Source organism: Mobula hypostoma, chromosome 5 (genome assembly GCF_963921235.1).
Source record: "Mobula hypostoma chromosome 5, sMobHyp1.1, whole genome shotgun sequence".
Taxonomy (NCBI): Eukaryota; Metazoa; Chordata; class Chondrichthyes; order Myliobatiformes; family Myliobatidae; genus Mobula; species Mobula hypostoma.
In genome coordinates, this window is record NC_086101.1 from 92,697,478 (window position 1) to 92,712,959 (window position 15,482).

Below are 15,482 nucleotides of genomic sequence, written 5' to 3' on the forward strand. Positions count from 1 at the left end.
TCTATTTTATTTGCAGTTTGTCTTTGCACATTGGCTGTTTGTGAGACTGTATTGTAGCATATACATTGATAAATTTTATTTAGTACTGTGAACTTTGTCTTGGGTCTAGGTACCTTTTGGACAATGTACTACTAACCTTTAATGTCCTACAAAGACTCAAAATTACATTTTAAAAAATAAAAACCAGTGAACATTTCTGAAGGTCATCCAGTTTGGTATATTATCTCTCATTTCCTCCATATATGTTGCTTGACCTGCTGAATACTAACAGCAGTTGTTTGTACTTTTGAGAGCCTTAAGATAGGCTTGGAGCTCTTTGCCTCAGGTGCTGCTATGACTCCTTTGCCTTTTCTGGAGCTGATCACCTTAGCATGTCTTAGCATCCACTTACTCTCTGCTTTAACTTTTGCAGGTCCTTCAGAAGCTGGGCAAGGCTGATGAGACAAAAGATGAACACTTTGAGCAATGTGTGCAAAACTTCAACAGACAGCTGGTAAGAGAATCTAAGAATCCTAACTTCCTTTCATGTATTGGATGCCCTATGATGCCAGCATTCTTCAGGAATGTAGCAGTCAATGCCCCTTGCAGCAAATCACTTCAAACATTCGCTGCTTTTATTGCACTGTGATGGGGATACTTTGTGCATCCTGGATCTTAGTTCAAAGTCAGGGTCAACCATGGTAGCTGTTGGCATTGTATATACAACCCTGGGCAGTACGATAAGGAGAGCAAGCTTTTGCCCATGCAGCAGGATCCCCCTCGGAATCTAAAGGAATGGCAGAAATCAATACAGTTTGGCACCAGCAATGTCACAGGAGTTGCTGATCAGCATTGAACTCAACGTAGGACTGTCTTAGGGACTCCAGCTCTTCCTTAGAGTTTACTTCTGAAGCTTTCCACCATGAGTGGGTGTGGTAGTGGAGGTTTGAGATCAGTTTCCCTTCTGCCAGCCAGGGCTGACAAGCCACATACACCTGAAGTGAGTAGTTTTTAAGGCACTGTACCCCACCTTTACCCACTGTCAGTAGAAATGTTTCTGCTAGGCTTAATAGCTAAGCTGCATGTAGAAGCCAGGAGCTGGACTTGGCTATCAGAGGTTATTTGAGACACATACCAATGGGAACATTTAATAGGAAGTGGGAGCATGTCCCCATTATGCCCCCTCCCCCCGCTATGAAAGCTTAAGGAAACAGGTTCAAAGTTAAGACCAAGAATGGCAGTACTTAAACTGCAGTCAGACCCTTCCGTTTCGGAGGAGGAGATTGGGCAATGGAATTTGTCTCCTTGCTACTGAATTTGGGGCTGTTGGTCAGAAGGAAGGAGGCAACTATTTTGATTTGAAGTGTAAAGTTGGCCAAGGATGTGCCAGTACTACTTCCACTGCTCCATTTTCTACTTCATTACTGTTTTTTTTGTAATATAATTTTTATTGAGTTTTCAAAAAGAATACATGAAAAGATAAAATCTACCCTCCCCCCTCCCCTTAACCCTCCCCTCCCCCCCATATATAATCCTACCTAAAAGGAAAGAAAAGAGAAAAAAAAAGAACAGAACCGCCTGGGTATTGGAAGGTTTCCACAGGCTCCATGGGATTCAAAATAAATTTGGTATAATTATTCGTTACTTTCCCCAAGGGACCAAGGTCTTTATCGGAGCACTTAAATATGCCATCCTATCTTTTGTAAATAAGGGTGCCAAATATTCAAAAATATTACATATTTATCTCTTAAATTATAAGTAATTTTTTCGAGTGGAATAGAATTAGCCATTTCATTATTCCAACGATCCATACTTAAATACGAATCAGATTTCCAAGTAACTGCTATAGTCTTCTTAGCTACTGCCAATGCAATTTTTATAAATTCTTTCTGATATTTATTCAATTTAAGTTTCGGTTTTATCCCTTCAATATCACCTAATAGAAATAATACAGGATTATGTGGAAGTTGAGTTCCAGTAATTTGTTCCAATAAGACTCTTAAATTTATCCAAAAGGGTTGAATTTTAAAACAAGACCAAGTAGAATGTAAAAAACTACCAATTTCTTGATTACACCGAAAGCTTTTATCGGATAGATTTGAATTTAATCTATTTACTTTTTGTGGTGTAATATATAATTGGTGTAAAAAATTATTTTGTACTAATCTAAGTCGAACATTTATTGTATTTGTCATACTGTCAAGACAGAGTCTTGACCAATTTGTTTCATCAATATTAATATTCAGATCTGTTTCCCATTTTTGCTTTGCCTTATGGGTTCCTTGTTTAATTGTCTGTTCTTGAATCAAATTAAACATACAAGAAATAAATTTTTTAATTTTCCCTTTTTGAATTAAAATTTCAATTTCATTAGGTTTTGGCAAAAACATTGTTTGACCCAACTTACCTTTTAAGTAAGCCCTTAATTGAAAGTAACAAAAGAAAGTATTATTTGATATTTTATATTTATCCTTTAATTGTTCAAATGACATCAATATACCTCGTTCAAAACAATCTCCTATAAATTTAATCCCTTTTTGGTACCAATTATGTAAAAGTTGATTGTCCATTGTAAAAGGAATAAGTCTGTTTTGGAACAAAGGTCTCCTTGCTAATAGAGATTTCTGTGTTTCATTATCAACATTTATCTTATTCCATAGATCAATCAAATGTGTTAATATAGGAGATTCTTTCTTTTCCCGTATCCATTTAGATTCCCATTTATATATAAAATCTTCAGATCTATTTTCTCCTATCTTGTCTAATTCTATTTTAATCCATGCTGGTTTTCGATCATCGAAGAAAGGTGCAATAAATCTAAGTTGATTTGCTTTATAATAGTTTTTAAAGTTTGGAAGTTGTAACCCTCCTAACCCAAATTTACATGTCAATTTTTCCAATGATATTCTTGACATTTTACCTTTCCAAAGAAATTTTCTCACACATTTATTTAACTCTTGAAAAAATTTCTGTGGCAATTGTATTGGTAATGTTTGAAACAAATACTGTAATCTAGGAAATATATTCATTTTTACAACATTGACTCTACCTACTAATGTTATTGGTAGTATCATCCATTTGTCAAAATCTTCTTGAATTTTTTTCAATAGTGGTAAATAATTAAATTTATATAAATTCTTTACATCATTATCAAGTCTTATACCTAAATACTTTGTACCATTTACCGGCCATCTAAATTGGGTTACTAATCGACATTGACTATAGTCTCCTTTAGTAAGAGGTAAAATTTCACTTTTATCCCAATTTATTTTGTAACCTGATACCTTCCCATATTCATCCAATCTAGAAGATAATTTATGTAACGAATGTTGTGGGTTTGTTAAGTAGATCAAAACATCATCGGCAAAAAGATTAATTTTATATTCCTCCTGATTAACTCTAAAACCCATAATATCTGGATCAATTCTGATTATTTCTGCTAATGGCTCTATCGCCAGTACAAATAAAGCAGGTGATAATGGACAACCTTGTCTAGTTGACCTTTTTAACTGGAATGGTGTTGAAATTTGAGAGTTTGTCACTACTTTAGCTTTAGGGTTAGAATTTAAAGTTTTAATCCAATTTATAAAAGATGTTCCTAACCCATATTTTTCTAATACTTTAAATAAAAAATCCCATTCTAATCTATCAAATGCTTTTTCTGCATCCAAAGCTACTACTATACTCTTCTCGTCCCTTTTTTGTGCCAAATGAATTATACTGAGTAGCTGGGTTACATTATCTGCCAATTGTCTATTTTTAATAAATCCTGTTTGATCCATATGTATTAATTTTGGTAAATATTTAGATAATCTATTGGATAAAATTTTTGCTATTTAGGCCTGTATGATGTTGGTTTCATAGGATCTCTGTCTTTTTTTGGGAATACTATTACAATCGCTGTTGAAAAAGATTCTGGAAGTTTATGTATTTTTTCTGCTTGATGTATTAGTTCCATAAAGAGAGGAAATAATAAATCTTTAAATTTTTTATAAAATTCAGGTGGAAAACCATCTTCTCCTGGAGATTTATTACTTTGGAGTGCTCCTAAAGCTTCTTCAACTTCTTTTAATGTAAAAGGCATATCTAATCCCTTCTGTTCTTCCAAATTCAATTTTGGAAGAGAAACTTGTGATAAAAACCTTTCTATCTCATTAACATCATTTTGGGATTCTGATTGATATAATTCAGAATAGAAATTTTTAAAGGTTTCATTTATTTCAAGAGGTTTATAAGATATTTTATTTGCCCTTGTTCTAATTGCATTTATTGTTTTGGAAGCTTGTTCTGTTTTCAACTGCCAGGCAAGAATTTTATGTGCTCTCTCACCTAACTCATCATATCTTTGTTTAGTTCTTATAATTGCTTTTTCCATTCTATATGTCTGAAGCGTATTATATTGTAACTTCTTATTGACAAGTTGTCTTCGTTTTTCTTCTGACATATATCTTTGAGATTCTTTTTCTATTTTTGTAATCTCTTTTTCCAATTGATCTAGTTCTGCCATATATTCTTTCTTAATTTTAGACGTATAACTTATTATCTGGCCCCTAAGATATGCTTTCATTGCATCCCATAATATAAATTTATCATCCACTGAATGAAAACTTGTATCCAAAAAAAATTGAATCTGCTTTTTCATAAAATCACAAAAATCTTGACGTTTTAATAATGTTGAATTCAATCTCCATCTATAAGCCACTTCTTCCTTATCAGCCATTATTATTGTCATTAATAAAGGGGAATGATCTGATAATATTCTTGCTTTATATTCCATATTTTTCACTCTGTGTTGAATATGTATTGATAATAGAAAAAAATCTATCCTTGAGTAAGTGTTATGTCTATAGGAATAGAACGAATAGTCTCTTTCTTTAGGATTGATTCTTCTCCATATATCAATCAAATTTAAATCCTTCATCAATGATAAAGTTAAATTTACTGCCTTCGTTTTTATAACAGTCTTGGTTGATCTATCTAAGACTGGGTCTAAGCAAAAATTAAAGTCTCCTCCAATTAATATTTTTTCATGTGCATCCGCCAAATTCAGAAAAGCTTCTTGTATGAATTTTGCATCATTTTCGTTTGGTGCATAAATATTCATAAAAGTCCACAGTTCAGAAAAAAGTTGACAATGTATAATCACATATCTCCCCGCAGAATCAATTACATTTTGTATTCTAATTGGTAACGTTTTATTGATCAAAATTGCTACTCCCCTCGCTTTTGAATTAAATGAGGCCGCAACAACATTACCCACCCAATCTCTCTTTAATTTCTGATGTTCTGTTTCTGTTAGGTGCGGTTCCTGTAAAAAAGCTAAATCTATCTTCATTTTTTTAATATGTGTTAAGATTCTTTTTCTTTTCACTGGTCCATTAAGCCCATTAACATTAAAACTCAAAAAATTCAATAAATTAGTCATTATTCTTAACAAAGTTACTCCAATCTAAAACATTACTTATCTTCTCAACTCTCATAGTTCCTTGGGGAATCTCTTTAAACTTCACCATGTGTTTCCCTCCCAACCTTCCAGGCAAAAAGAAAAAAAAAAGACAGAATACAAAAAAAGAAAAAACAAAATACCCCCCCACTAATGTTGTGAATGAAAAGATACACAACACTACCCCTCTCCATTTTACAGGTCGTGGCAAAAGCCACGCTTGCACACATGATTAGCATAGCAATTGATCAGTGTTTCTTCCAGCTCCCCCGCAACAAAAAAAATTATATATATATATAGACAAAATTAGTGTTACTATTCCCAACTAATATTCCTCCAATTTTAACCTTTCTTACCCCCCTCGTATAATTAATAATATATTTATACATTCATCCAGCTTCAAAAATCCAACAAGTCCATTCTTTGACCCAATCTTCATCTTCAATCTATCTCGCTCCCCTGGATTTGTTCTTGTATCTGATGAATATTCAGAGAATCTCGCAGAAACTGCTCTGCTTTCTGGTAGTCATCAAAAAATCTTTTTTCTCCACCAGGCAAAAAAATCTTCAAGGTTGCAGGATAACGCAGTATAAATTGATAACCATGTTCCCAAAGGATTTTTTCCACTGGATTAAATTTCTTCCTTCTCTTCAAAAGTTTACTTATATCAGGGTAGAAAAAAACTTTGTTCCCTTTAATCATCAATGGCCCTTTTCTATCCTTGGCAGCTCAAGCAGCTGCCTGTAGAATCCTTTCCTTGTCTTGAAATCTTAAGAATTTTATTAAAATCGATCGTGGATATTGATCATCTTTTGGTTTTGGTCTTAGAGCTCTATGTGCCCGCTCAATTTCAATTGGTCGAACCTCCTCTTCCATTTGCAAAACATCCGGGATCCATCTTTGAAAAAATTCCATTGGATTTTCTCCCTCCGTACCTTCTTTAAGACCAACAATTTTAATATTATTACGTCTACTGAAATTTTCCAACATGTCCACTTTCTCCAAGAGTCGATTTCTTTCCGAGTTCCGGACAAGCAGATCATTTTCTGTTTTTTCCGCTCTATCATTCATATGCCCCATTGCTCTTTCCATCTTCTGAAGCTTCTTATCCATTTTGTCCTGTCTTTCCATAACTTTATTATAGCACATCTTCGTATCTCTAAGCTCTTCTCTTACTTTTCTTAGTTCAGCCGTTAATTGCAATATAGCCTCTCTTATGTCTCTATCATCTCCTTTACTTCCAATCACTTCCAATTCTTCCTCCTCTTCTTCATCTGTGTTCTCTGCAGAATCCAATTCTGACTCTGAGTCATTTTCAACTGCAGTGGCTGTCGGTTCTTGTAGTTTGCGTTGTGTTGATTTGAGCATGCGCTCTTCTTTGCGCATGCACATTTCCGGTATCTTCTTCGGAGAAACTGCTACCACCGCCGTTGCTCCCTGTTCTACCGAAGGAGATCCAACCTGAGTCCGAGGCTCCAGCGTTGCAGTAGGCCCTTTTTTCTTCCCCTCTCGCGGCTGCTTCGCAACAGCAGACTTCTTTTGTTGCGGTTTAGGGGGCATATCGTAAAGTAGTCTTACAAAGTTTATAAATAGTTTTCAGAAAATATTTATTAACTTTGTTTTGTTTAAACGGTACTTTGCTGATTTGTTGCGGGAGAGCTGGATTTACACGTCTCAATCCCACGTCATCACGTGACGCCCCCCTACTTCATTACTGTTGCTGCCTGTTACAACAGGGCTTCAGTAGCCCAGAAGTTCATCTGGCTAACAAGGCTGCTGATTGCATTTAAAGTGAAGGTCTTTCTTTGTGCTTGATTTAGGGAGTTGGTGGCAAGTAGTTGGTCCTATTCATATACTGGCTCATCTTGTTTACTAGTATTATATGAGACCAGAGGAAGTTGTTCGTGTGATGTACCTCAGTCAGGTGTCTATAAATCGCAGGGTGTTTGGATAACACCGAGTAATTGTCTTCAGCTAAGTCTAAAACGCTACTTCGTTGCATGGAAAGTAGAGAAGCCTTTTCCTTACCTGAAGTCAGGTCACTTATTAGATTGACCAAAGGCTTTAGGAATACATGGTCCTGAAATAGTTCAATTGGCCCAACTAGTCTGTACTGAACTAGTCCCATTTCCCTCCCATGTACTTACCCATATTTCTTAAATGTTGCAAATGACCTGGACCCACTACCACTACTGTTAGAGTGAATTTTTTTGGGTAGATGATTTGTTTACAGTTAAATGACTTTGGCCACCAAACTTTTATTTGACAAAGTACTGTGGATTGAGTCCACAACAATGCGCTTCCTAAAAAGGTGTGAATACCAGATACTTCTGGCGCCGTAGTTTGACCAGATTCTGTAGTTTTGAAGACAGTATTATCTATACATTATAAATATTGTCTTCTATGTTAGCACGTAAAATGCCGAATAAATGTATTGTAGACTTAACTTACATTCCTAAAGGCTGTGGATACCAACCCAGACATGTTGGCATCGGAAGGAAAGGATGGTGTGATATTTTATATGTAGCTTCAATAGGAAGCATTGTCTATAACTTTTTAAGTAGCGATTGCCTTTGTGTTTAGCATGTAAATATCGAGCCCACATTGAGCTGGCAGACCTTTCTACCGAAAGCGTCTCTGTCTGTATGATGCCTGCTGTACCTTGTGTCGAATAAAGAAGCTGCTTTGTATCTACCAGTAACTCTGTCTCTCCGGTCATCCATGCTACAACACTGCTGGCAGCTTGTTCCACACTCTCACCACCATCTGAATGAAGAATTCATCCCTCGGGCTACCCTAAATATTCGTCTTTCACCCTTAACCTTTGACCTCTAGTTGTACTCTCCCCTACCCTCAGTGGAAAAAGTCTGCTTGCATTTACCTTATCTAAAGCTCTTTGCAATAATATCTACCTGTGATACCACTTACAAGGAGTTGGGGATCTATATTCCCAGATTCCCCTTTTCTACTGCACTCCCCAGTGCCCTGCTATTCAAGTTCTACCCTGGTTTGTCCTCCTGAAGTGCAACATCTCGCACTTATCTACATTAAATTCTATCTGATATTTTCAGTCCATTTTTCCAGATGATCCAGATCAGGCTGCAAGTTTTGATGGCCGCCTTTGTTGTCCACTACAGCTCCAATCTTTGTGCCATCAGCAAACTTGCGAATCCAGTTAACATCATCACCCAGATCATTAATATGGACAACAAGCAGCAATGGATGACAAGAATAATAATCGTATGGCCTCTAGAGAGAATTCCAGAATTTGTGGCCTTGACATCATATTTGGAATGATATTTAGCCAGAACTGCAGTGTTCATGAGTTTCAGATGGGAGTATAATGCATCACTAGGGTGAGACAGGAGCATGGATTGGAAAGCAAATTAAAATGGTAGTGTTGGTCAGTAGTGCAACAGTGTGTGTACTAGTATAGTTTTGTATGACCTTCAATCTGGATGGCAAACTAAGGCTGGCCAAGAGACAAATGTAAAGCAAAAAAGTTTGGAATTAAGTGTTGAAAATACTCTGCAAGTTGAAGTCTGTGGAACACAATTTGATGCTGGAAGTCCAGAGTCACCCATACAAACTGTTGGAGGTACTCAGCAGGTCAGGCAGCATCTGTGGAAAGGAATAAATTGTTTATGTTCAATCCAGGTGAAGTCTCAACTGTTTATTCCTTTTCATAAATGCTGCCAGACTTGCTGAGTTTCTACAGCATTGTGTAGGTCTGTGGAAAAATGGTTAACACATCAGAGAGACTTTATAATGCATTGATCTATGAAAACCATTGAATATTGACCAGTGGCCTTTCTTTGTGCAGATTCTTGTATTTAATGAAACCATATATCTGAATGAAAACATCTGCACTCAAGAGAAGAATCCTGGCATTTCCTGTGTTAACCCTTTTTAATTAGCAAGAATGACATTCCTGAGTTCCTCTTTTTGAAAAGTTTAAATAGTATTTGCAGCACCCGTTGGTTCTCTAAAGAGCCATTGGATAGAGTTACTGAGCAATGTGAGATCAGTGTAATTTAAGTTTTATAAATGGGCTGAGACTTATCTGAAGTTTTCACTGGGAAGTCCAGGTTTTGGTGATTAACATTCCAAATGCCTGAGGCCAGAAGTGTAGGAATGCACTGATGTTATTGCCCAGTTTATCTTGTGTTTAACAATTGTTACTGTGCGTGATGAGCTTAGGTAGTTTAAGTTCATGTCCTTCTCTCTTTCTAAATTGTGTAGAATCACTTGAGTGTGATTTTCTGAATGAAAGTTGAGGGAGGTGAGAATCTTAAATTCCTGTGAACTGAAGTTTGGCCAACTGTTTGCTGATATTGATTACACTAAAATACTACTATAGCATTGGAAAACATTTTAACTATATTAAATTATTTTCATTTAGGCCGAAGGAACAAAACTGCAGAAGGATCTGCGAGCATACCTGACTGCTGTAAAAGGTTAGTGGGCTTGCACTTTGCATCCTTAGTGTTATTTGCACACTTCTCAATGAGAGAAAGACGTGCGGGTCAAATTGTTGGGAGATACGGGTCAAAGGCGGACATTGAGTGGTATCAAAGGTTATGGTCTCTGGGGAAGTGTCTTTGAGTCAGGATGCCGTTCTCCGGTTTGCAACTGGAGCGTCCTAACGTAGATGTTCAGTCACATGACCAAGTTATGACCTGAACGTTGAAATTGATGCCTGTTAGCTTTAATTAGGTGTCAGGTAGATTTTCCTGTACAGGTGGTCATCTCCACCTTCACGACCTTGCTATAATAATATACTCATTTACTTGGGTTGTACCTTCAAGTTATGATCTTAAAGAAGCCAAGTTCAGTTTCAGTTTGACTGGGAGCATTTATGGCATTTTCTTTACAGAACTACATACAGCATCTGATGAGGTTGTTTAGGGTATTTTTCATGTCTTTATCTGTCCCTTCATATTAAGAGCAGAAATATAGTTAAATTAATATCAGTTAACTTTTGTCTTTTTAAGCTATGCATGAAGCCACCAAGAAGTTGTCGGAATTGCTGGAGGAAATTTACGAGCCAGACTGGGTTGGCAGAGAGGTTGTTCATTCTATTTCAGAGGTTAGTTTTTATACTTTGAGTGTTGCTGGGTTTTTTTTCTGACCCGTTCAGTCCACCAAAATGCAGACTTAAACCTTACCATGATTCACTTGCCTTTTATATTTGTAAGCCCTGCATTCCTGGAACAATACACCAGAACTTGACAAGCCAGTCTGGTTATCTTCCAATAATGGTCTACGTTCTCTGTTAAATCTATACCTCATTTTGAAAGTGTCCAAGCCTTTTAAATGAGAGTTGACAATTTTGGGCTTCTCCAGGCTGTAACACTGCTTCCTACGCAAGTTTTAGGATGTTTGTCATAGCATCTTGGATTTTATTTTGAGGTGATTGCCACTTGTGGAAGTGGGATAGGAGCAAACCCTCGGCTATTTGTAATTTAAATTGGTTTATTATTGTCACATAACTGAGATAGTGGAAATAATTCTTGCATATTGTTCATACAGATCGATTGATTATAGTAGTGCAACAGGAAAAATACAAACTGCAGTATAGTGTTAGAGAAAATGCAGGTAGACATTTAGCTACAAAGTTTTATAGTAGACAGGTCAATATTTAATCATACTAGTGAACCATTCAATAGTCTAATAACAGCAAGGCAGAAGCTGACATTGAACCTGATGGTACGTGCTTTCAGGCTTTTGTATCTTCCCCCTCAAGGGAAGGGGAGAAGATGGATGTCAAGGATGGGTGAGGTCTTTTATGTTGGCTGCTTTACCACAGCAGTGGAGTGTAGACAGCTCATGGAAGGGCTGCTGGTTTCTGTGATATGTTGAACTGTGTCCACAGCTCTGTATCTGCTTGCGATCATGGACAGAGCTGTTGCCATACCAAGCCACGATGAATCCAAATAGTGGTTCTGGTGTGTGGGTAATAATGGTGAGGGTCAGAGGGGAAATGCAAAATGCCTTTCGTCTCCTGCCGAACTAGAACTTTGTTGACTGGTGCCTATGTTAGGATCAGGACAGGCAACTGGTAATCACTACAAGGAACCCTTTCAGCCTCTGCACTGGTGTAAGTGGGAGCATGTGCCTCTGCTCCCTCCGAGAAATCAAAGACCAGCTCTTTAAAATGAGCTGGAACCTTCCATTGTCACTTCAGAACTAGTGGTAAGAGCTTCCATGCTTTCCTTTGGTTAGCCAGTTAGAATTTGGATAATGATGAGTTAAAATGACAGGCCATGAACCTGTGGAATCCACTGCACCAGGGATTATACACTGACTATTTTGAAGACAGAAGCATAGATCAGTGGATTAGTGGAAACTGGTATTGTCATAGACCACTGAACATTGAACAGCCTTGTGGTTTATTCCTGATTTATATTGTGGTTTGTTATCAGGTAAAAATTTGATCATTTGCTTCTCCTAAAATAACTAATTTTTCTCTTCCAGAGTGGCGACCTTCTTTGGACTGATTATCATCAAAAGCTGGTGGATCAAGCTCTTCTGACGCTAGACACTTATCTAGGCCAATTTCCAGATATCAAAGTATGAATTAATCCACTTTGGACTCGGAACTGTTAATTGTTTTGTCCTTTTTAAAATGACTTGTACATCTTGCCTCAAGTTCTTGATGAATTCATGGGCATTTTTTTTCCTGTGCCTTAAGTCTTTAGTATTGTTGTAAAGTAACTGATGTTACAACGGAAGCTTTTGCCACACAGATGCTATATTTAAGCCACTAGAGAAGATATTTTGTTGAAATAGAGTAGATTGCGGCATGAATGGTCGAGACTTAATTGATTATAAAAGGTGAATAGGGATTGCCTGGGCTTTGAGACGAGGGTCAAAAATGCAGACCCAGTGAAGGCGATTGTATGCTTTGAATGGTCAATGTAGCATAAGGAGAGGCATTGGAGGGTCATATTGGCATGAACCTTTTGGAAAAGAGGGCAGATTTTGTGTTGCAAGTGATGTTGATCACAGGAGATGTGGCTTGAAATAGTTGAGATTAATATCCTTGGGGTGATGCTTCCATAAGCCGAAGAGATGGGAAGAGTTAGTGGAATGAGGATTAGTGATTACTGATTCTTCAACCTTGGAAAAAGGAGTGATTCTTTCTATTCTTAATGCATTTTTCATTATTCTGTGAGAAACACTACTTTTGTTAATTAGTAGTGCATATCAAGTACATTTTGCTGCACACCATTCCTCTTTTCTTACAAAGTTTCCTTGTCTTTGCTTTATCCTGTCCATTTTGGCCTCTTTGGCATGAAGCCATTTTGGCACCTGGCAGATAAACTTTGGTCTCCAGAACAAGCTTGTAATCAATCCACAAACTGCTTGAGCTTTCTTGGGTTGGAGTTTTCTATACAGCTCACCACCCCCCCCCACCCCCCACCCCGGGCAGGTTCTTAATATAATGGTACAGAACTCTCCAGTGTGTGAATTTACAGTACTATGAAAAAGTATTAAGCTTCCACAACTATTTTCACATTTTACTGTTGCATTTTCCAAATTTTAAATATATTGAAGTAGGACTTCTTTTTTGTTAATCTGTAAAACACTGTGCATCATGTCAAATCAAAAGAAAAATTCTAAAACCTGTTAACAATTTACTAAAAAATTTTTAAAAACTCAAATTGAGGCTGAAATATTCATCCCCTTTGGTGATTTTTTTTAAAAATCTCTAATGTACACCAACTTTTCTCAGTGGCAATATTACCAACTCACCCAATTTGTGGATGTAGAAAATTGGAGGATCAGCTGTTCTCAATGAATTCATAAGTATTCTGCAAATATCCCCTCTCTGTATGGTCCAATAGCCAATAATATGGTAGATTTTCAACAGACCAAATCAAAATGAAGACAAAAGAGCATTCAAGATAAGTCAAGGAAATGATGACAAGCACAAATTTGGGGAACGGTACAAGACCAACTCAAAGGCACTGAACATACATCAGAACTCAATGCAGTCTTTCATGAAAAAGTGGATTAAAAAATATGACACCATGGACACACTACCTACGTCAAGCTGCCTTTCTCGACTGAATGACCAGAGAAGAGTTGTGATGCCAACAATCACTCTGAGTGAGCTGTAGAAGTCAGTAGCTGCAACTGGAGATGAAGTTCATGGCCCTACAATCTAAGGCTTTGAGAAGAAGCCCTAGTTTTAAAAAAGGCATACTTTGCCCATCACGACTTTACAAAGCATCACTTAGAAGGTATTGTAAAGATGTGAAAAATGGTCTTGTGGCATCAGACTAAAGTGGAACATTTGGTCTCGATACTAAGTGGTACGTGTAGTGTAAATCTAATACTATGCATCAGCCAGGTAACATCATCTCTACTGTAAATATGGTGGAGATGCTTTTCAACAGCAGTAAATGGAAATCTGGTCAGGATTGATGGGAAGATGAATGCCGTTGATTACAGAGATCCTAGATAAAAATCTGCTAGCCTCTACCAGAAAGCTTAAACTGAGGATGAAGTTTGTGGTTCAGCAGGACAATAACCCAAAGCACACTGCCAGAGCAACCATGGAGTGGTTTCAAATGAAGAAAATTGATATCCTTGAATGGCCCAGTTCAAGTCCTGACCCTAAACTGATTGAACATCTCTGATAAGACCTCAAGATTGCTGTGCCCTGCCACTTCCCATTTAACCGGTCACAGCTTGAGCAATTTTGCAAGGCAGAATAGGCAAATCTTGCTCTATCATGCTGTGTAAAGTGGAGATTTATCCAAAAAGACTACTTGGCTGTAATAGCCGCAAGAGGTTGTTCAACTAAGTACTGAGCAAAGGGGATAAATACTTTTGAACTGATGACATTTACAGACATCCCACCCTGCAAAAACTCATTTCAGGGAGGTAGCACCATCAATTTGCGGGAGACTCCCAGAACTTCCGGGAGAGGTGGGATGTCTGCAATAGAGTCGCTCCTTAGTAGCTAGCCAGCTGGTTTAAATAACGTTAGCTATGCTAATGAACGAATGACACCTGTTAAACTCACCTCAACATGTCTTTTACAGTCTTAACCCACCGTGGGAACTAGAAAAGTCACTGTTGCAAACAGTGCAGTGAGCAACACCGTCATTATTTTTGACCCCTATTAGGCAGGGGTACACTTTAGGGTAGTCTGGGGTGACATACGTTTTATAATTTCTTTTATTGGAACATTCTGCCATGGTGCTCTCTCTCGCTCTCCTCTCGCGCAAGCTCTCTCTCACCCTCCTCTCGCGTGCTCTCTCTCGCCCTCCTCTCGCGTGCTCTCTCTCGCTCTCAAAAAAATTGATTTCTGGGATATTATATATAATTTGTGGGCATCAGGGAGCCGCTATTAATATGTGGGAGACTCCCGGAACTTCCGGGAGAGGTGGGATGTCTGCATTTATCTAGCTTTACAAATGTCCCTGTGAAAAAGGAGCATGTGATTCACAAATAGTCTTTATTCTTTCAGTTAAATTAATCAAAATCCCTGGTTGTAATACTATGTAAACAAAGGGTTGGAAGCTGAATACTTTACAAGGCCCTGTGTTAATCACATTACTTAATTTAAATTGTATAGATTAATTCCCCATGGTTATTGTACTCTTATTTTCCATGTGTTGCTACCACTGTTTAGAGTAGATTGGGATACTACACCAATTTTCTGTACTGCTGTTTTTGCTCCTGTGGCTCATTTTTAACACTGAAGCTCATGTGCTTTCCCATTCTTGTTATATCAAAAGATCCTGGAACATTTCAATTCCCTATTACTTGTCAGTTTTTGCCACTCCTTCCATTCACCCTTTTTGTTCTGGCCATCTGCCCTCTGTTTCTCACATGAATGAACTTCGGACATCTGGCATGGAGAAAGCAATGTTGCCACACTAAGTCTGATCGAGAAGATCTTAAGTGGGGTCAATGATTCTGCTGCTTGTGTCACTCTCGATGTCGATTATTCACTGGCATCTAACAATACTCATTCTGGCATCCTGTTGATTGAACCTGTGGCAAGTTTTTATGGTTGATAACTTGAATGGTCTGGTAGATG

General features: G+C 37.5%; 1 protein-coding gene across 10 annotated transcripts in view; it reads left to right on the forward strand.

The window, feature by feature from the left end:
• LOC134346863 (myc box-dependent-interacting protein 1) overlaps positions 1–15,482 on the forward strand; it is a 182,152-nt gene that overhangs the window by 63,215 nt on the left and 103,455 nt on the right. For all 10 annotated transcript variants that reach the window (XM_063048660.1, XM_063048661.1, XM_063048665.1 and 7 more), the window contains exons 2-5: positions 413–493; positions 9,825–9,879; positions 10,417–10,511; positions 11,900–11,995. In XM_063048660.1, coding sequence (XP_062904730.1) covers positions 413–493; positions 9,825–9,879; positions 10,417–10,511; positions 11,900–11,995 — 327 coding nt within the window. The remainder of the gene's footprint in view (positions 1–412; positions 494–9,824; positions 9,880–10,416; positions 10,512–11,899; positions 11,996–15,482) is intronic.